The sequence below is a fragment of the Mustela lutreola genome, chromosome 10 (assembly GCF_030435805.1).
Source record: "Mustela lutreola isolate mMusLut2 chromosome 10, mMusLut2.pri, whole genome shotgun sequence".
NCBI lineage: Eukaryota > Metazoa > Chordata > Mammalia > Carnivora > Mustelidae > Mustela > Mustela lutreola.
In genome coordinates this window covers 43,451,039-43,472,268 of record NC_081299.1, presented here as the reverse complement: position 1 = coordinate 43,472,268, position 21,230 = coordinate 43,451,039, and the positions used below count along the sequence as shown (strand labels likewise).

The 21,230-nt window shown below is 54.9% G+C and overlaps 1 protein-coding gene across 9 annotated transcripts in view; it reads left to right on the top strand.

Moving 5' to 3' along the window:
* SSBP3 (single stranded DNA binding protein 3) overlaps positions 1 to 19,480 on the top strand; it is a 163,709-nt gene extending 144,229 nt beyond the window's left edge. For 6 of the 9 annotated variants that reach the window (XM_059137429.1, XM_059137424.1, XM_059137426.1 and 3 more), the window contains 9 exons: positions 5,601 to 5,689; positions 6,361 to 6,409; positions 7,029 to 7,064; positions 7,597 to 7,651; positions 8,993 to 9,063; positions 16,311 to 16,389; positions 16,631 to 16,659; positions 16,791 to 16,892; positions 17,665 to 19,480. In XM_059137429.1, coding sequence (XP_058993412.1) covers positions 5,601 to 5,689; positions 6,361 to 6,409; positions 7,029 to 7,064; positions 7,597 to 7,651; positions 8,993 to 9,063; positions 16,311 to 16,389; positions 16,631 to 16,659; positions 16,791 to 16,892; positions 17,665 to 17,694 — 540 coding nt within the window. In that variant the 3' untranslated portion in view covers positions 17,695 to 19,480. The remainder of the gene's footprint in view (positions 1 to 5,600; positions 5,690 to 6,360; positions 6,410 to 7,028; positions 7,065 to 7,596; positions 7,652 to 8,992; positions 9,064 to 16,310; positions 16,390 to 16,630; positions 16,660 to 16,790; positions 16,893 to 17,664) is intronic. The other 3 variants (XM_059137430.1, XM_059137425.1, XM_059137428.1) reach the window with 1 other exon arrangement.
* Positions 19,481 to 21,230: the final 1,750 nt, after the last annotated feature.

The following is a 21,230-nucleotide window of genomic DNA, read 5'->3' as shown; positions in this document are numbered from 1 at the left end:
GCTCCCACTCCCGGGTTCCCAGACACGTGTCCTGCTGGGAGGGAGAGGGGTCCGCCCACACCCAGAGTCCTCCGCTCCGTCTGGAGCTGTGTTTACAGCACCCCCCGCCCACTGCCTTCTTCTCGGTGGGGGCTGCAAACATCTGTGGTGCTGAAGGATTTTAGGGAGGTCCTTGTCTGCTCTTGGCCCCGTTACCCTACAGTGAAGCAAGCGCGCGCCAGTTCCAGCTCTGGTTTTCTTGTTTGTTTGTTTTCTTTCCTGAAATCCCCAGGGCTTGTGTTTTCACCAGTTCCTTTTGAGCCCCCAGAGTGGCCCCTTCCTGCCGTGTGGCCGTCTGGAGTGGACCCCAGCTGGGTGGCTCCACTGAGGAATTTGTGGGAGGGGCCACAGGGTCTGAAGCAGAGTGTTGCCTCCCCTGAGTGGGGAACCTGTAGGTTCCCCAGCAGCACTTCAGAGAGACTCGGGGTGGATAAGCAGTGACCTTGGACTTCCACAAAGTCCTGGGGACTTTGGGGGAGCCAGAGGTTGGAGTAGGAAGGCCCCCGCCTGCCCCTCTGGGTTCTTGGATGCTTAGCAGCTGCATCTGTAAAATGGGCAGGAGACCAACACTGGCCGTATAGGAGTGCTCGAGGGGAGGCTCGGCCTGGCGCTTGGCATCGGGTGCTCCTCGTGAGCAATGTATGTCTTCCAGTGGGGGGCTTACATTCAGTTGTTCAGGACTCTCGTTGACTGTGTTTCATGATTGCTTTGAGCGGGGTGTGCTTTTGGTTTTTTAAATTTTTCCTGGCCAAGGCCATACGTTAGCAGTTCATTAAGCCTGTAGTAATCCTGAGGTTCTGGGAGCTGGGAATGGACGGCAGCAGACTGACCGAGAGCAGAGTATTCTCTAAGTGTAGGACTTCCTCTTGGCTTAGCAGGTGTCTCCTCCTGTCAGAATCCCCGACCAGCAGTCTGGCACACTCTTGTGGCATGCTTTAAAGAGGGGAGGCTCCTAAAGGCTGAGGTCTTACCAGACAAGGCCTCTCGCGTCCAGCCAAGCGGTGTGTAAGGGCAGAGCTCTCCTGTAGGCCTTGGGAGGAGTGACCCAGAGGGAACGGAGAAACCAGCCCAGGGATCAGGCCAGTTGACTCCCCCACCTCCACCAACCTCAGGGGCTCTGGAAATGTCTCCCTTGTTCTTTATTTGACTTTATTGTATTGACAGAGAGACCCTAAAGTGCTTTGCCCATGTCTCCTGTACCCATCTGGGTAGAGTGCAATCTTAAATTCCAGGGCTAAAGCTCCCTTAGAACAGCCCAGAATGTCTGCCCCTACTCCTCACTGGGGACAGAAGGGGCTGGCCTGGTGTGGGGCAGGTTTTGGGGTCAGCCAGGAACAGGTACAACAGAGCCTAGAAGTTTGGACCACAAGGCTGAGGGTAGGACCTCCCCATCCCCTGCTTACAGGCCTTTCTGTCTGTCCCCATTGGTGCACTCTTGCTCACTCCTAATGGACAGGAGCGGGATGAACTCAGAGCTTGGTGATGGAAAACAGGGCTGCAGCCTCTAGTCCCTTATCTGCAAAATGGGCAGCCAGGCGATCTCCTGACAGGGTCCACCATAGGCCTGGTAGGAACAGCATGAGCTGCCTGCAGGGTGTTCCACAGACCCCACTCCCTCCCCAGTACACTGGCTCAAGGGGGCAGAGCGGGCAGTGCTGTCTCTGCCACAGCCTGGGCTCTTAGAAGAGGAGGCCAGCCCCTTCGGGCAGCCTTTATAAGCACCACTGTATGCACAGTGCCCTGCTGAAAACAGGTACAAGGGTGGGAAAACCATCAACCTATTAGTCCAAGCGGGGAGTAAGATTGCTAATAGCCAGTGACGACTCTGGCTTTCCGAACAAAGAAGAGCTACACTGTAGTCTTGGGGCTGCCTTATAGATTTCAAAGCCAGATGGAGTGACATTTGCCCTTTCTGAGCCTGTGTTGGGTTTTAGCCTAAATGTCACAACGGACCTAGCAGACCAAGCATTGCCCTGCCCTTTTCCCTGAGTGTCTCAGACAGATTTTACTCTGGTTTGGTGCAATGACCAGTGCCAAAAAGGAGGTAATACATACCCACCTAGTTACAGTCTTTCTTTGAAGAATTGTGTCAGTGTCTGATAGGAGTGTTTTGGCTAAGTTTTTCAGAAGGGAGTCCTTTTGGGGGGAAGCTAGAACTGCACAGGCTTCTGCTCCTGTGGACAGAACTGCGGGCCCCTCTGAGATGCTGTGGCCCGTAGATCCCCTGGGTGCCGATGACTAGTGGTTCTGCTGTTCAGCCAGGGATGGATTCTGCACAGGCGGGCATGAGATTGCCATCTTAGCTTGTCCGTGTTTGAGAAAGTTCACATAAAGGATAGCCCCTGATCTCTAAGAACACCCCTTATGCCACCTGAAAGAAATCACGTCTCTCTGTTGGTCCAGGACAGCCCAGCTCTTTCTTGGTTCCTACTTGTGGCTTCTGAGCAGCAGCCCCAGCAATAGAGGAAGGATCATAAACCCAGCCAGAGCAGCTGGGGGCTGGGTGGGGAGAAATTGGGGCCCCTAAAGCACTTTACCAGGGGGCCCCATAGAGGCCCCCAGGCCCCACATGATGAGTGGGAAATGGAGGACAGGACCCTGCTGCCCAGGAAGCTGCCCAGATGGTACGTCTGAAAGACTGGAATATTCTTTCCCTACTTTAAGGTGAAGATAGTGCTAGGAGGGCTGTGGGCAGCCCCAAGAAGGAGGAGCCCCTCGGACTGGGTGCTGCAGGGAGTAGGAGCGGGCCCCAGCAACTGCCGACTGCCCAGCACTTTCCTGTGTCCAGCCACAGTTCCCTGCAGGGGGGCCCTTCATTGTTCCCGACAGCTAGCCAGACCCCTCTGTCCAGGGTCTGGGGTGCCCGAGTGGTGACAAGGGGGGGAGGGGTGGGAAGTCAGGGACCACCGCCATGCCATGAACGTGGCCAGCCCCATGTTGCACCAGGGTTCCCTCCCCTCGTGCATCTAGCTGCCCCTGTCACTGAAGAGCCATGCAGATGGCGGAGGAGTTGGGGGGCATCTGGCTGGTGGTCACCTTGCTGTCCGGCCCTATGGACAGGTGGACACGGAGGGAAGAGAACCATTTCCATGGAGTCTCTGAAACCATGCTTCCAAGCCCTCTCTGAAAAGGCTGCTGTTTGTGCTTTGAGAACTTCTCCCCAAAGTTGAGATTCAGCCCTCTTTTCAGCCCTAACTTAGCATGCACCCCTGGGCAAATCTGTGGTCCCTCCTGCCCTCTAGCCTACTGTCTTTGAATCGGGAGGGCATATGTAGCCCTCCAGGGTCTGTGCCTCTGGCAGGGAGGATCTAGTGGGCAGCCTCCCTCTCGGGAAGCAGGCGTGCTGCTATTAGGGAGGCTCTGAAAGGTGAGATCGAAGTGGGAACAGCTACTGGTGCCCCAGAGCCTCCTAGGGGCAGCACACTGCATGGGCGGGTGTGTTCCGGGAGCGAGCCTCTGCCTTGTCATCTCCTGTCGCCCTGTCTGTGTGCTGCAGCAGCCCAGGCTGGCTGCAGCAGCCAGCCCCCAGGCTGGCCTTCCTCTTCCTCCTCGGTGGTCAGGAGAGACAGCAGGCTGTGGCCAGAGGCCCTGGGAGGGGTGTCTGTCCACCGTGGGAGAGTGGGCTGCCTGGGGAGGGGGCAGGCTCCCTATCCTGAAGCGGCAGAAGTGAGGCCGAGGTTTGTGGAAGGTTTAGTCGCTGCATGTGGGGCTTAGGAAGGACCCTTGAAGACCCAAGGTTCTGTGATGCTTAAGACAGCATTAAGGGCTTTGGTGTTCGTTCTGCTGCTAACATCCCAAATCAGAGCACACCTCTGAGAGCTGACAGAGACTTCAAAGCCGTCATTCCATTTGATCCTCATGGGCCTGTAGGGCTGGGGGCTCTCTGCCCCTCAGCATTTTCATCTTTCAGGCGGGGACCTCAATGGGGCCGTGGTCACACACGTGTGCCCAAGCCGGGGCTAGCCCTCCTGGGCTCTGACCTCACGTCTGTAGCTCCGCCTGCCAGCCTGTGCCACCGTGGATTGAGAGGGCTTGGCTCCTGCATGGGGACCCTCTGTGGCCACCCGCTCTGCCTCCTCAACCCCAGTGCTCGCTCTCTGCCAGTCGGCTCCAGGCCATTCCCATTACTATCTCCGCACTGTGGGTGTACTCTTTCAGACTCTGAGCCGCTGTCAGGGGGACCAGGCAGAGGAGGTGGGCCCATGGCTGTGAAGTTCAGGAGCCTGACCTTGGCTGAAGAGGCCACCACCAGTGTGACGTTGGCTCTGAGTTGTCACCAGATGCCTGGTGGGGACAGTGCTGACCCAGAGGCTTGCGGATCCGGCTTTAAACCCCAGCTGAGTCACTGGCTTACTGACATTGGACTGATCTTTCTCCCCTCAGATCCTTGGTCTCCTGTTCTCTAAAATGGGAGCAATACTAGCTTCGCGGTGTTGTTTGTTCTAAGGACAAGCCAGAGACTGTGTAAAATGTGTTATGTGCTCAATTGCTGCTATCAAATTTCCACCAACCTTACTTCGTTCAGATACTACAAAGGCAGAGCTTAAAGTGCCAACCAGGCTAATCTTTCTCTCTATCCCTTTACTTATTCACTCCTTCATTGGTTCAGCACTGAGTCTGTGACGGCTGGTGTGGGGGTGATGCACGCTCGGAGCTCATTCAGATACAGCCCCCACCTTCAACAGGTACTCAGAGCCCAGTGGGAGAGACACGTGGCCACAATCATAGCCCGGTGTGGCAGGGGTCAGGGATTGCCGTGCATTATGGGGGTGAGCAGTTAACCCCAGGAGATGTCCAGGGAAGGCTTCATCGAGGAGGTGCTCTTCAGGCTGGCTCTGGAAGATGTGTAGGAGCCCAAGTGGAGAAAGGAAGCAAGGCATTTCTTCGGCAAAGGAAATAGCGCTGAAAGTGGGGAGTCGGGGGTGGCCGTGACTAGAGGTTCCTGATCCCGACACTCTCATGACTCACCACAGTCTGCCTTGGGGGTTTGTACTGAGCTGAGGAGGGACTCTTCCCTCAAACAGAATTGGTGACCCCTCCCACCGTGAGTGTTTCTTCCTGCTTCTCCGGCACTGTGTATTTTGAGGGCCCCATAGGCTGACCCCTGAATCAGGCAGCCTGATCCAGGGGTTGGGGGACAACCCAAGGGCGTGGGGGCAGTGTCTTCACGTGCTGGACCGTGGGGACAGCCACCGGCCAGGCCTTTCAGGATTCCTTCCCCTTCCACATTCAGACCCAGCCACGACCCCCAGGCCCAGAATTTCTGAGCTGGGCAGTGTTCCCCAGTCAGTTCTGTTACAAGTCCATTCCGTCCCCCACCCCCAGACCTGAGATGTGAGGGCTTGCCGGACATCCCCATGCTTTTGAGAGAACCATCCCGAAGCCTCCCTCTGTGCTGGCTTGTCATTGTGGTCCATCATGTGGTCCCCACCCCCTCACCTTTTTTTAACAAATACGTTTTTTCCTCATCAGATCCTTTCCACAGACTAATCCTCTTGCTTATATTCTGTTTGTCTTTCCTCTCCCTCTCCTCCCTCCGGTTCCCCTTCTCCTTCTCATAGACTGACCCTTGGTTATCGTTGCAGAATTACGGCAGCGGCATGAGACCACCGCCCAACTCCCTCGGCCCCGCCATGCCCGGGATTAACATGTAAGGCACAGCTGACCCTGCTGTTGGCTCAGAGCCCTCGGCTCACCCACCCTCCGGCACCCCCAAGACACGCGTGGGCAGGGGCATGCGGGGCACCTCTCTGGCTATCAGTCTCTTAGCGGTGGTGTGGGCTTGTTGGCCATACTGCTGCGTGTCTGCACTCTTTGTGACTCTGAGCCTGCCATGGCCCTGCCCACCCACTGTTCCAAACAACCCTGGGAGCTGGTGGTTATCAGCACCCTCCACTTACAGATGGGGGAAACTGAGGTCCAGAGAGGTGTTGTAACTTGCCCAGGCTCACATGGCTCTAAGAGACAGGGTCGAGATTTGAACCCCTGTGTTGTACCGGTGACCACCAACTGCTTTAGTCCTTAACCCTCCCCCCAACCTTGCAGGGAGAGAGCCCCGTGAGAAGCTGTGAAAATGCGCAAGCACAGGAAATCTTAGATATGCTACACATTTTCTGTGTCATTCATAGGAGCTTGTATGCTTCCACCCACGGACCTGCCCATGGCACCCCGAGAGCCAGGTGGTGCATAAGGCCCTAGGCCCGTGCGGAGGACCTCCTGTTAGTGATGTCAGCCCACTCGTTCTGGCCCTGCCGGCACCACCTCCTTGGGGTTGATAAGACCTTGTTCATTGTCATAATCTTCTCTCTCTCCCTCTCTCAGGGGCCCGGGAGCTGGCAGACCCTGGCCAAATCCTAACAGTGCTAACTCAGTGAGTACCCAGGTGGGATGGGATGGTGTGTGCCAGGAGGTCCGGGGTCGTCTGGCCCCAGGTCAGAGGTGTCATCTGAGGCGGAGATGGAGCAAGACTCCCCCACCCCCATCCCCCAGTGCCTGCAGGGAGGAGTGCCGCTTTTAAGTGGAGGCGTGGGAGGACCGTACTGGGGCCTTCCAGGATTCGGGCCCAGCCCAGCCCCCTGCTGTGCAGGAACCCTGATGGGTGAGCTGAGGGCTCGCTTAGAGAGCGCTGTCCCCTGGCGATCCTCTCTTCCCTGACAGGGCTGGCTGCCTGCACTCAGAGGGCAGAGCTGGGAGAGGGCACCACACAGAAGGCCAGAGGGCTGGGGAGAAGCTCTCACTTTCCTGTCCTGAACGGGAGGCTCTCCCATGTCCGCACCCCCTGCCAGCTCCCTGCCAGGGCTCTCCGGATCAGTTCAGTGTGGAAATCGGGCTTTGTTCACACAACTGGTCCCCCAAGGGAAACTAACCAGGGGACCCACCACCTCTCCCCACAAGAGGGGGTGCGTCTCTGGGTGGACTGGGGAGCCCAAGGGCACCTGAGTATTTGAGGAAGTGACTCTGATCATGGTTCCCCCACCTCTTGTTTCTAGATCCCATACTCCTCCTCATCACCTGGTACCTACGTGGTAAGTGTGGGGGGTAGGGCACTGCATGTCCGACCACACGTGACTGACACGCACAAGATCTTCTCCCAGGGTCCCTGTCTCTTTCCCTTCAAAACACATTCTGAGCACACGTTCCAAACTGTGCTAGAACCTGCTATCGCTATTCAGGTTTCTGTACCTTCCAGTGGCCTGAAAGTCCCCCCAACGAGACCTAGAGTTGGGTCCCCATCTTGGGGACTGATCAGTGGCCCACTTGGTTTCTACCACAGGCGTCTGGTTCCACCCACTGGTGTGTGTTTGTGTACACATGCACACCCACGGCTGCCTCTGGGTTTGAAGAAAGGACTGGGGTGGGTGTCGGGGGTGGGGGGATTCCAAGTCCAGCCCCACCAAGGCCTAAGCACTCAGGCTCTCCTTGAGCTTTACCAAGAACTGAATACCGGGCTGGGCTCTGCGTGAGCTCTTGTCTTTGATGTCACTGGAGTTCAGTGGCTTCTCCCAACCTGTATCATTGCCATGAGTTTTTGATTGCCTTTTTAAATCTCATTTCCAGGGACCTCCTGGCGGTGGTGGTCCCCCAGGAACACCCATCATGCCTAGTCCTGCAGGTAAGAAGGCTTGGGGAGAGGGTGCCATTGTGGGAGCAAGGGGTCCTGGAGGGGCGCAAGTTCAGGCCCCAAGCTTACCATCCATACCTCCCGAGCAGCATTTACCCTACCAGGTATCTTAATGTCAGGGATTTAGGGGATGGAGGCCCCTGGTGCCACTCACCTGCCCGGTGGCCTCAGCTAGGTCACTCCTCTGGTTCAAGGATGGGGCAGAGTGGGGAGATCCAGGAATGAGGGTCTCGCTGTCCTCGGCTCACACCAGTTGGTGAGCACCTGTCCTGGCTGTGCCTATCTCTAAGTGACTAAAAAGGGGCTTTGTAATTCTGGCACCCTGGGACCAGGACCATGTAACATGATGCCTCAAGCTCCCAGCGCCCTTGGCTTCTGGTCCTCTCTATAGGAGATCACTCTTTCCTGGATCGGAAGAGGCATGTGTGCGTACCTGCGGGCATGCACACACATGCATACACACAGAGCATCACGTTCCATGTTTCTCTTCCAGCTGAGACTAACATACTACCGTCTAGAAGGAATTCCGCCATAGTTGTTACCTACCCAGAGAATAAGAAGGGGGAGGTAGCTGGATTTCTGCCTGAGCAATGGGAGGCCTGTTTCTGATAGAAACATGTTAGCTGATTTTCTAAGGAGACTTTGCCACTTAATTGGGGGAGACGGAGGGATCCCTCTGTCCCCAGACTCCTCAGCCCCCAGTAGCAGGGGAGCCGTTCGGCTGCAGTGGCGGAGCTGGCGGCTATGATGTTCTGGTTCCCACTCCTGCTCCCTCTTTCTGCTGCTGCATTTTGATGAGCTGCGTGACCTACATTCAGACTGGGTCACATTAAGCCACTCCATATGGTAATGCGTCTCCAGCCCCATCCTTGCCTCTCCCTCCTGCCCCATCAGTGTGGCAAGGTGGCCCCTGGGTAATTTGTGGGGTTTCTGTCCCCGATTTGATTAAAGCTGCTGGGCGGGATGGGGAGGAGAGCGCAGGTGGCTGTCCCCGTGTGGTCCCCGGCAGTGTCTGGGGACCAGATTGGGTTTGGGGTGGGGAGATGAGAATGCAGACCTGCCACCCCCCCCCCCCCTTTGCCACATTCACGCTGCTGTCCAGACAGGCATCCTGGAATTCTTCGTTTCAGGGTTGAGTGGTTTTCACAGTTGAATTTTCTGTGATTAAAAACTTGGTGAATCTTCATTAAATACAAATTAGCCAGAAAATGGTGGTACTTAGAGGAGATTTTAGGTGATAAAATACAAAAGAATGAGTTCAAGTGCCACGAGTTTGTTTTAATTAAGAAATGAATTAATCACTGCGACTTGTGGGTTTCCACTGTTCTACAGATTCAACAAATTCCAGTGACAACATCTACACAATGATTAATCCAGTGCCGCCTGGAGGCAGCCGGTCCAACGTAAGTCCGCTTTCTAATAATTTACATATCAGATACCATAACAAATCATAATTAACTTCATCAGCTGAGGGGAAAGCAAGTTTAATTGATTTCAGCCATTTGTTACCAAAGATGAATAAAATAAACCGTCAGAAAAGTGATTAACTCTTGGGGAACTCGGTTTCCATTTTGTAGCCGGGAGAGATGGGGGATGGCATGATGCCCTCCTGTCCAGTCTGAGTTTGGTGCCCAGCCTCACTGGGGGGTCCCCGCCACTCCCGGTGGGGTGTCCGTGAGGGAAAGCACCGGGCTCTGGGTGGCCCTGGGTCCCACCCTGCCCTGCTGATGGGCTGGGCCGCCCCGGGCAGTCTGTCACCCTCCCGGGTCTGGAGCCCATCAGGGGACCCGCCTGCCCTGTGCCTCCAGCCCCTTTGGGAGCCCCATGACTCTTGCACCTTGCGGCTTCTAGGCCTCTCCTCCTGTCATTGCCTGGCTGAGAAGCCATTCCCTCCCTCTGGGCTTCACCAGGTCCCAACCCTCAGTAATGTCGCAGCTCAAATTCCACTTTGTCTGATTGCTGTTCACCCACCCCCTCCATGTCCTCTGTCCTGTGCCCGATGGCCCTTTGACTCTGCAGCTGTGGCCTGTCTCCGTCTCCCAGCTGGGAGCTCCCTGAGGAGAAGGCTGGTCTGACTCACTGTCGCACAGAGCCCTTCTGCACCAGGCGGGGGAGGTGAATCACTCTGGCCTTGCCTCCCGGAGCGTGTCTGGAAAGGAGACTGCAGGGGGACAGAATGAATAGTCTGGACTGCAGAGCCAGAGGATGGGCTTGGGGCCCCCCAGTTCTTCTGGCCTATTGGGGTGCTTTGTTTGGTTTTGTGGTTTTTGGGTCCTGATGTGATATCTGAATCACCACAGGGCTAAACACCCATCGGGGAGCTGCCCCGTGCTGCACACTGCACATGTTCAGTCCTCTAGCAGCCTCTGAAGTGAGCGTCTCTGGAGGCCTCCTGGGTGCGGTGAGGGACTGAACCCGAGCATCATTTTGACCGAGAAGCCTGGGAACCCCACTCCTTCACCTTTGCTCCACCATCCCTGTCCCAGTCCTGGGCAGCTGGCACCCCTGTGACCCCTGCTTCTTATTAGGGTGACCACCCATCAGGTTTTCGTACTAAAAGCTTGACGTCCCGGGACACCTGAGTGTTTCAGGGTTTTGGCGGTGGAGGTGGGAGATTAGGTGGAAGAGAGTAGGGCTCTTACAGCAAACCCCGGAGCCAGGGCCTGAGCTCGCTGGGCTTTGTGTCAGCTGGAATTGGCGCAGGGGACCATCCTGCTGTTACTTCCTGCATCGGTGGCCTGCGGCTCCTAGTGGACCATTGGCGCCATGGCCCTCCGGGGGCTGCGGGTCAAGTGCACAGGAGCCTGGACAGGGTCTGCCTGGGCTGCGCCCGTGGGTCCATGGCTGCTGTGTTCTGTGTCGAGGTGGTACAGGCCTCATTTTACCCACTGTGAGTACCAGGGCCGTGGTTTCGGAGGTGAGAGGCTGGAAAGGAGAAGGATGGAGACCCTGACCATCTAGAACAGCAGGCGCCAGGCAGAAGGACACACGGCGGCTGCAGCGGTGGGTGTGGATCATGGCCATGGCCACGGGGATGGCAGGCAGAATAGAAGGGGGAAGGGGGCAGGGAGGCCCTGGCACGCGAGGCCTGAGAGGTGCCTCGGTGCAGTCAGGGAGAGCGGCCACGTTAGGACATAGCCCTCGGACATGTTCGCCATCGCTGCCAGGCCGAGCCCTCTGTGGCCCCAGGGACCGAGGTGGCCCCATTTCCAGGCCCAGAGGCCCCGCCTGTGTGTCAGCAGAAGGGGGAGTTTCTAGTCAGGCAGATTCTGTCGGCTCTCACCAGCCATCGGGGGACCTTCCCACAGTCTATCAGGTGGTGCCTCATGTCGTGGTGACAAAAACCTATCCCCTGGCTGTTTGGTACTTGGACTGCAGAGCTGGATGGGGCTTTACATCAGCGTGTTGAGTTCTGCAACGATTTTAATGAAACTACAGAAAACAGATCAAAGATGGCTCTCCTCTTGTCCAAATGCAAGCTAGGCTTGGCCCCTCTCTCTGCGGATTTGGCAGACAGCTCACAGTTAATTTGGCCCATTTCATCTGGTGTAGGAACTTCTTACCTGTTAACTGTCCCGCACACCTTGTCCCTGGCACTGCTGCCGAAGGGTATGGCTTGCCTGCCTGTGAGAGCGGGCATGGAAGTTTTGGCTCACATGTCAGTCTCCTTGAGATGTGCAGATACAGCGAACGAGACTTCGGATTTTGTCGAGTTGGAGGCCCTGACACGAGCCTGCACGGTAGCTGGCATTACTGCTGGGCCGCAGAGAAGAGTCAAAGGCTCAGCCCGCCGTGACGTCTTTCTCTAATGGGAACCGCGCTGAGAAGAGAGAAGGTTGAGAGGAATTCCAGGAAGATAGAGATGTGTATGCTGTGGCTCCAGAACCGTTCGGTGATGTCGCAGGAGGGCCCCAGGAGCCTAGAAGAGGATGAGCAGACCGCACCCGAGTCATTGGGGGTGGTAGGAGGCTTGCGTCAAAAACCTCATCGACCAAAGCATAAAGACTTGTGTTTTGGAAATGAGGTTGCCCAAGAACTCAAAAGTTGTCACCAGTAAAGAGCAGCCACGTTAAATAGCACTTTCTCAGCTTCTCGATTAAAACTGTAACTTATGGGACCCCTGGGTGGCTCAGTTAAGCGTCTGGCCTTCGGCTCAGTTCATGATCTAGTCCTGGAATCTAGTCCTGCGTCAGCTGAGAGTCTGCTTCTGCCCCTCCCCTCTACACTCTCTCCTTTCTCTCTCAAATAATAAAAATCTTAAAAAAAAAAAAAAAAAACCAACAAAAAACTCACTTGGAATCCAGCTTGGAGCACACAAGTACATCTCACGTCTCACTTGGATATACACAAGTACATCTCACGTCTCTGCTTTAAACCATTTTCCCGGAGAGAGAGGTTTAAGTGAGAATGACATCGTGGTGCTTTGGGAAGTTTAGAAGTGATGGACATCTGAGACAGGACAGCCCAGCTGATGGAAATAGGGATGCAGAGAGACCTGACTGGCAAGTGCTGGTCTTCCTAAACCAGCTTGTAGATACAGAGTATGATGGACCTCTTAGGAGAGCTGGAGGAGAGTCTCCTCAAGGTCCCCAAATCCATGCAAGTCAGCGACCTCCCAAGCACCCCACACATAGATGCATTTGTGGAAGGAGTATTTCCGGGTGACCATGTGGGGCTGACAGCAGGGCCTGATTAGAGCAGAGTGGCAGCTCACAGTGACTTTTGCATTTGCCACTACCTAAAGGAATTAAAAAACCTGGCCTAGAGGCTACGGGCAATCCAGAGAAGTACTGTGGGGAAAGCAGGCACTGCCTAGCATGTTGCACCTACAAAAGTAAGATGGGTCACCCCAGCAGCTCATCGACCTGGCCTGGCCTGGGCCCATCCAGAAATGTGCCACCTGTGTTCCCATCCGGATGCTCAGGATATCCTCGCTTCATCAAGTTGGACAAATGACCTTCCTTGAATGGATTATCTAAGACACCTAACCTGAAACCATGCTAACTACCTCTTCATACAAAACTTCTTTCTAATCTTTGTAAGGGGGTAGGGTGTGAAAGAAAATCCCCATTATAATATAGGACAGAACGAAACATGAATTTTTTTAAAAGATTATTTAGTGGGGCACCTCGGTGGCTTAGTTGGTTAAGTGTCTGCCTTTAGCTTGGGCCGTGGTCCCAGGGTCCCGGGATTGAGACCCATGTCAGGCTCACTGCTCAACTGGGTTTCTGCTGCTCCTTCTCCCTCTGACCCTTCCCCTGCTTGTGCTCTTACTTACGTTCTCTCTCTCAAATGAATAAAAAAATATTTAAGAAAATTTATTTGAGAGAGCTTGTGTGGGAGCGGGTGAAGGAAGGGCAAAGGGGGAGAGAGAGAATCTCCAGCACACTCTCCACTCCACTGAGCGCAGAGCCTGACTAAGGGCTTGATCCATGACCCTGAGATCATAACCCGAGCTGAAATCAAGAGTCAGACGCTTAACTGACTGAGCCACCCAGAGACCCCAAGAAATGTGGTTTTTTAAAAGTCAAACATAAGTATTATCTGTTTAATCAGTCCATTGCATTTAGCTTCAAGGGAAAAAAAAACACCTTACATTTGTATATTGTAGGACTCCATTGTAATATAGTCTATAGAATTTAAATATCCAATAAAGAGCTCAAATAAGTCACTGTATTAGAAGACAGAAACATAAAAATGTTACATTTTTCTTACAGAAACTGTTTATTTAACTAGGCTTCTATTCCCTGCTCCCATTAACCAGCCTTAATATGGCTTTATTGAGATGCTAGCATTTATGTAACGAAGTCACTAACACAAAATAAAGAAGCAGTGCAGGGACAGTGGGTGTCCCCAGGCAAGTGCGTGATGTCGGACTGCTGTTTACACCGATACCCGGGATCCGTGCAGACAGTGCACTGTCTGCCCAGTGGCACTGAAGCAATAGAACGCTTCTAGGAAAACAGAGGTGGACATCCCTGTGGCCTGGACGAAAGCAAAGCCTTCTTACCTAGGAGCCTGGAAGCCCAAGCGACAAAAGCAAAAAGCGGATGAATGGGACTTCATCAAGATTGAAAACTTCTGCACTTCAAAGGGACACCTTCCAGAAGGTAAAAACACAGACCAGAGTGGAGAGAACGTTCGCAAATCACATACCTGATGCGGGACTTGAATCCAGAACACTCCGAGAACTCTTAAAACTCAGTCAAGAAAAAACAACGCGGTTTAAAGAATGGGCCAAGGATGGGAACAGACATTGCTCCAAAGACGTGCCAGTGGCCCGTAAGTATGCAAAAGGATGCCCCAATTCATTGTCAGGGAGAGGCGAGTGGAAACCACAGTGAGCTTAGCCTTGTGCGCCCACAAGGCCGGGGACACCTCAGAGCCCTCCTCCGCTGGCAGGAACCAAAGAGGATGCGGCCGCTGTGGAGAACCGTCTGGCAGGTCCTCGAAAGGCCACACAGAATCATCACGTGACCCGGCGCTTCCACTCTGGGGTCGGTCCCATGAGAACCATGATGTGTGTCCACGTAGTGACGGTACGCAAGTGTCAAGAGCAGCAGTACTCGTGATAGCTGCGAAGTGGGGACACCCTCTGTGTCCAGGGACTGAAGGGACTGATGAAATGCATCCTCGCCGTCTGGTGGAACGTGATTTGGCCAGAAGGAGTGAGGCACTAATTCACGCCCCAACATGAGTGAACCTTGAAGACCTGCTGAGTGGAGGAAGCCGACCACAAAAGCTCACGCAGGATTTCGTTTATACAAAACATCCAGAACATGCAAATCCATAGAGACGGGAAACGAGGTAATGATTGTCTGGGGCTGGGGGTGTGAGGGGGGCTGGGGCGGGACTACTGATGGGTACAGGGCTTCTTCATGGGGTGACGGGAAGGTTCTAAAACAGATTTGGCGATGGTTGTACAGCTCTGAATATATGAGAAACCTCTGAATTGTGGGCTTGAAATGGGCCAGTTGGATGGGATGTGAATTCTATCTCAGCAAGGCTGTTAAAAATAATACAGAGGAGGCACGCCCAGGTGGCTCAGTGGGTTAGGCATCTGACTTGGTCTCAGCTTAGGTCTCAATCTCAGGGTTATGAGTTCAAGCCCCATGTTGGACTCTACGCTGGGTGTGGAGCCTATTTTTTTAAAAAAATACTAATACACAAAAAAAGCACAATGATCTAAAACTTAATAGAATTCTCATGCTTGGAGCTGTTTTGTCTAATGGAGATGTGACCCAAGTTGACTTCATAAACCCTTGTCTTCCTCTCATTTGGATTAAGAAGTGTGAAATTTGTTGCCAAATGACAGAAATGTGGCCCTAGGAAGCCTCCAGGGTGGCGGGAGGCAAGGAGTCTGAGACTCCAGTGGCTGTGAGTGGCAGATGGCCCCGAGGTGCTCCCTCCCAGGCTGGGCACACTGGTCTCTGCCCCGACACTCCCTGCTGCCACCTGCCTCTTGTGCTTACCCAGGACCCCTGCCTAGAATGGCTTCCACGCCCTGTCTCTGCCTGGCCAAATCCTGTCCTTCAGTTATTTTGGCCCCCTGCCACCTCCATGCAGAATGTTCTGATTTCTCTGCCCTCTCCGCAGTGCCTCTTCCAGAAGCTTTGGCCCTGCCTTGTCTGCAGCTCCCTTTGGAACTCGGCACGTCTGTCCTGTGGGGTGGTTGGGTGTCTGTAGCTGTGGGCTCCTCTTCCAGGCTGAGGCCCAGCCATGACTCGGCTCTCTGTCCCTAGCCCCCAGCACAGGGCCAGATGCCACATGGTCCATCCTTGTCCACCCTGACGTCCGGTGTGCCTCACGGGGCCTTGGCTGTCCAGACAAAGCTCAGCCCTCCCTTCATGACCATGTGATGTGACCTCCAGCCTTTGGTCTGGTCTGCGAGCCCTGCACAGGCCTGAGGCCCAGGCTGGAGCTGACTCCGCCTCTGCCCTGTGACCCGCCTGCATCACCGCTTCGGCGTAGGGACGTCGTCAGTGGCCTCCCTCTGTACTGTCCCCTGCCCAGCTCCTCCCCTCCCCAGTCACTCAGTAGACCCCATCTCCTCACCAGCCCCATGGAACTCTTTTGCTTCTGAGGAAGCACTCAGAGGCTTGTGGAACAGCTGCCTGTGCCCTGTCCCAGCACCTCCCATCTCTTGAGGGGGGACGGGGACCTCTGGCAAAGCATTTCCTACTCTCTCTGTGCTTTAGTTTCCTTATCTGTAAAATGGAGAGAAGAAGCATTAGTACTTCGGCCCCTGGCTGGGCACAGGCAGTCTTCCTGTGTATCTGTGTGTGTCTGTGTGAGGTTCTGACTGGTGAGCCACACACTCCACCCCAGGGACATAGAGAGCCCAAGTAAGTCCATGCCATTTGGTTAGAGAGTTGTCCCAGTATGACATGGTGTGGCCTCAGCCCAGTGCCTTTCCCTACCTGGATTTGGTTCCTCACCTCTGCCCGCACAGCTCTGGGGGCCAAGGAAAGGGCCCCGTTCCAACCTCCTGGCCCACGTCAGACACCTCTATGTGCCTGACAGAGGGGCTCTGGCAGAGTGGAAGCTCCCTGAGGGCACTGCTCTTCTGCAGCTGGGTGTGGGAGCCTGCGAGAGAGCTGCAAAGGGCCTGGGGCCCACTCAGCCACCACACCCTGTGCTTCTCCCCCAGTTCCCGATGGGTCCAGGCTCGGACGGCCCGATGGGAGGCATGGGCGGCATGGAGCCACACCACATGAATGGATCGTTAGGTAAGCAGGCACCGGCCCCATGGCCACACTCTACCCTGCCCAGCCCTGCGCCAGCATCCGTCTTCGGCTCAGCCGGGCCTGGTCCCCCATACTGGCCTTGGCTGGGCTCCTAGGAAGGTGCCCAGAGCTCCAGCCAGGAAAGGAGACTCTCTGCGCAGTAGTGTGGGATCTGGGGGTGGTCTGGAGGTCTCTCCGTGGAAGAGAAAACACGAAACTGAATCCGAGCTTTCCTTCCTTGCAGGGTCAGGTGACATAGATGGACTTCCAAAAGTGAGTGTGTGTTCTGTTCCCTCGCTGACAGCATCCACCCTGCCCCAGCCTCAAGGCCCCAGAAAGCTTGTCTCCCCATCGGGTGGGCTGGTTGCTGGGGAGCTGGGGCTTACCTTCTCTCTCCTCTCCAGAATTCTCCCAACAACATAAGTGGCATTAGCAATCCTCCAGGCACCCCTCGAGACGATGGTGAGCTAGGAGGGAACTTCCTCCACTCCTTCCAGAATGACAATGTAAGTGCTGTGTCCCCCCCCCTCACCCCCACCCCGACTCCCATTTTGCCCCTGGATTCTTCCACTCACCCCTGCGGCCAGGGATCGTTCCTTTAACAAGTTCTGGAATGCACTGTCCAACACCAGCCTGGCTGGCTGGTGTCCCAAGAGCCGTGCCACTGGCTTTCTCCTTGGTCATTTTTCTCTGCAAAGTGCAGAGGCCCCTCTGTCCCCCAACCCCCGCTGCATGGCCCCAGCCACTGCCACCTGGACCGCTGGCAGGTCCTTCTGGAGGCATCAACAGTGCCTGCAACACTGAGAAAGCTAATGTGGCTGGAACAGCCCCGGGTTGGGACTCACGAGGCCTGGGCTCTGGTGCTCTGGGGAGCATGGTCTCTGGGGTCCACTTCTGTCTGACCTGGGGAAGAAGGTTTGTGCAACCAGAGACTTCTGGGGGTCTCCATGCAGAGGGGCCAGCTTCTCCTTACAACACATTTGAAGAAACAGCGTCCTGCTTCAGCAGCTTTTGAGAACCCCAGACCATCCCCCCGGCAGAGCCCTGGCCCACCCTGTGTGGGGAGGGCAGTATCTTCTGCTTCCTCAGCTGGAAAAAGGGGGGACTTGAGAAAGGGGGCAGGGGGACCCTTAGAGCTCCCACTGTGGCTGGCGCACAGGCTAGTGCCTGAGTGGGCAGTGCCATCCCAGGCTTCCCCAGACCCCCAGATGGGCCCTCTCTAGTTCCCAAGTCTCCCACACCCTGGCCTCACAACCCTGTCTGCTTCTCCCCTTCCAGTATTCTCCAAGCATGACGATGAGCGTGTGATCCCCTCCTCTTCTCCGAGACGCTGAGAGAGCCGGCATTGCAGGCGGGAAGATGCCAGAAATTATGCAAGAAGAAGTGAGGTGTCATTACCCAGGAGCTGGGGGAGGGGCATCTCCCTGCTCCCCCTCAGCCCCCACTCTCCTCCTCCAGTCCCCCAACCTGTCCCAATTTTTAGTTTCATGCAATAAAAAGGCCGAACTTTTTATTCCATAAAACATGAAGGACAAAACTCAAAATAAAAATATATTTCAAGTCAATGACCAGAAAAATCCCACCCCTTGCCCATTCCCAAAAGGACCTTTTATGTACGTGACACTTTTTTGTTGTTTTTGTTTGTTTGTTTGTTTGGGGTTTTACCGTTACTGGGATTTTTTAATTTGTTTTCAAGGGGGGTTTTTTGGGGGAAAAATTTTTAAAAATGGAAGCTTCTAGCGAGCCCCCACCCCCCACCCCACCCCCAGTCAACCTCTTTGCTTTCTTCTTTAAAAAAAAAAAAAAGAAAAAAGGACAAAAAAAAAAAAAACCAACCACGCCCTGCTGTATGTCTGTACCCAAGCCCTTCCACCAGGAAAGCTAGTCTAGGTGTGAGGTCTCACGCTGTCTTTGTAGCCATCTAAAAATAATGATAATAATAATAAACTGGGCAGTTTACAATCGGTGGTTTCTTTCAAAAGGCCTTTTTTGGAAAGAGAAAAGAAAATCACCTTTCTCCAGTTGGGGTTTTTGGTTTGTGGGGATGGGCAAGGGAGGGTCAGGAACCTGTTTGGGTTTTGCTTGGTTTCTCCTAGCCAAGGTGGCACCGGCAGTTGCACACCTGGGACCCCAGAACCGCCTCCCCCACTCCCACCCCATTATGTGGCCCGAGGGGCCTGACCACCTGACCGCTTTCAGGACTCCGCGGCGGCGGAGACACGCTGTGACCCGGTGGCATGCACTGTGTTCCCAGGACCGCTTCCTCCTCTCTCTCTCCTGGACCTTCCCCTGCCCGGCCTCTGTGCTGCTCCGGCCCCCTCCTCGGCCCCCACCCCAGTCTTCCCAGCGAGAATCCTGCCAGCTGGGTGGTGGCCTGGACAGAGCACAGTGGGGGAGGCCACCCCCAACAGGATGGCTATGACCTGGGACATGGCAACTGTGACCCCCACGTTCTTGTCCCGTGGCCCTGGCTCGCATCATCCTCGTCGTGTGTGGGGGGGCACCGTAGGGCTGGAGTTTGGGTTTTCTTTTGTTTTTTCCTCTTGATTCTTGCTTCTTTTTCAAAGATGGGAAATTGACCAGAATTGTTCTGTATACGCTTGGAACTGGATGGAAAGACTTTGGAATAGCTGTGGGGGCGGGGGACACCAACCAAACAGACGTGCTGTTTCCGGTCCTGTTTTTATTTTCAAAAACCGACAAATGCGACAGTGGAGCCTGTCCCCTCCCAGGAGGGGTGACACACGGCCTCCCTCACCTCACCGCTCCCATTGAAAACCTCCCGAGTCTCGCCCTAAAGACACCTGAATTCTTTGTACATTTACAGCCCCTCCTCCCCACGCCCCTGTAGCTGCTGTCTGTTCTCCCTCCCTCCCTCCCTGATCCATGTATATCATACTATGTGAGATACCATCTGCCTGAAAAAAGACCTTGTGCGGATTATTGGGAACATTGTAGCTGTTTCTGTGTTTTTTCTTACCTTGTAGTCTGATTCTGAATTAAGAGAGGAAAAAAAAAAGTAATTATGATACATTGTAGTTTGTGTACGATATATGTTGATAACGTTTTATTAAAGGGACATCTTTTTTCCGCAGCCCTTCCTGACATGTTTGGGGAGGTGGGGGGTGTGGGTTGGAGTTTATCATTCGGACTACAGAACGCAAGGTGGCCGGTTGCCTGCGGTTTTTGTGCCTGGTGTGTAACAAGACCTTGTTTTGTGTTCAAGGTGTTTATGCTCTTCCTGGGCATGTTAATCTGCAGTTGCTGTGTGGGGTTGCAGTGGCCTTTGGGGAAGGGGGATCGGGAGGGAAGACCGCATTCACCCTTCAGATATGTGGGGGCACTCTAAAATCCAGCTTCAGCTTTGAGTCTCAGACACACACCGGTGTGCCAGAGGCTGTTTTTCAGGGCTTAGAACAGGTGTGGGCTGCCTTGTTCCACAGAGTCCGTGCAGGCCACTGGGGTTCCCAAGGCTGCAGCCACAGTGCCTTTCCCACTCAGGTGGACGCTTCCCAAGGCAGAGGCTGGGGACTTTCCCCACCCCCCCACCCCCCACCAGGGACATTGACTTTCCTGTTTTCAGTTTGGTCTTGTTTTCACCTCCAAGGCAAGGGGGAGCTCTTGGAGGACTTTGAGAGTAGCCTTTGGCATTCTGGAAGGCAGCTGGGTGGCGCTGGGCAGACGTGGGGAGCCCCGGTCCTAGCCTCCATCCACACATGGAGAGCTGGGGCGAAGTAAGCAGTGGGGTGTGTGGGTTTGGACACTGAGAAAGTATGACTTTCTGCTTCCCTTGTGCTCCCAGGACCTTGCTCCAGGCCATATGTGGGCTCAGTACACCTTTATAAGGTCTGACCCTTCCAGACACTGTTCTGGCCACTACTACCACCTGTGGCCATGGACAAGTTAGTTCCTACCTGTGTCCTGTTTCCTCATTTGTAAAGCTTTCTCCCAGGGCATTGTGAGGATGAGCTGGTGTTTGTGAGCAGTTTAGAACAGCACCTTGCATCCGTCACTAACAGCAGTACTGGTGGTTAGGGCCCCTGGTAGCCCCCCCTGAGGGGGTAGTCCAGAAGGGGGTGACAGGAAGAGCCTGGAGGACCCGGAAGCTCGCATCTCGCCCTTCTCTTCTCTTGAACAAGGCTTCTGGGCTCTTCCTCTGCATAGACCTCTCTGAATGACCAGGCAGGTGGCACTCGGCCTGACCCACATTCACATAGCTCTGAAGGGTTTGGCTCCCTGAGCACACAGCCTCTGCCATGCGGGCCCCGTGCCACCGCCAGTGCTCTCCAGGCACGCGGGAGCCATGGTGTGGGGTGCTGAGCTGGAATGGGATCCTGCCTCTAACCTCACTGGCTCCCCCACCTCTGCTTGTAGGATGAGAATACCCAATGCCCCCCAGCAACCCCGAGGCCAGGTGTTCCTCCAAGCTGGGGACATTTGAGTGTTCCTTGTCCCCAGAATCACCCAGCAGGTGCTCAGTTACTCACGGAGGAACTGGGTGTTTGTTGGGTAGTCACGCCTGCATACTGTCCCCTCTGTGGTGATGCCTGCTGTACCACCTACTGTGGGCAGCTGCTCAGGCAGGGGAAAGGCGGCCTTCACAGCTTCCCTGGACCCAGAGGAGACCCACTGCTCTGTCAGCATCTGCCAGCAAACTGGAGCCCCTGGAGAAGAGACCAGGGCTCCTTCTGTAGCTCTGGCTCCAGCTCCAGCTCCCAGCACGAGGTCAGCCAGGGCACACAGCAAGTTTTCAGATTGGGCTGACTGCTGGACTGCCCCGGAGGTCTGCAGCAGGGAATCTTAGGGCTCGGGCCCCAATCCTGATCCAGGTTTCAGTTCTTTCT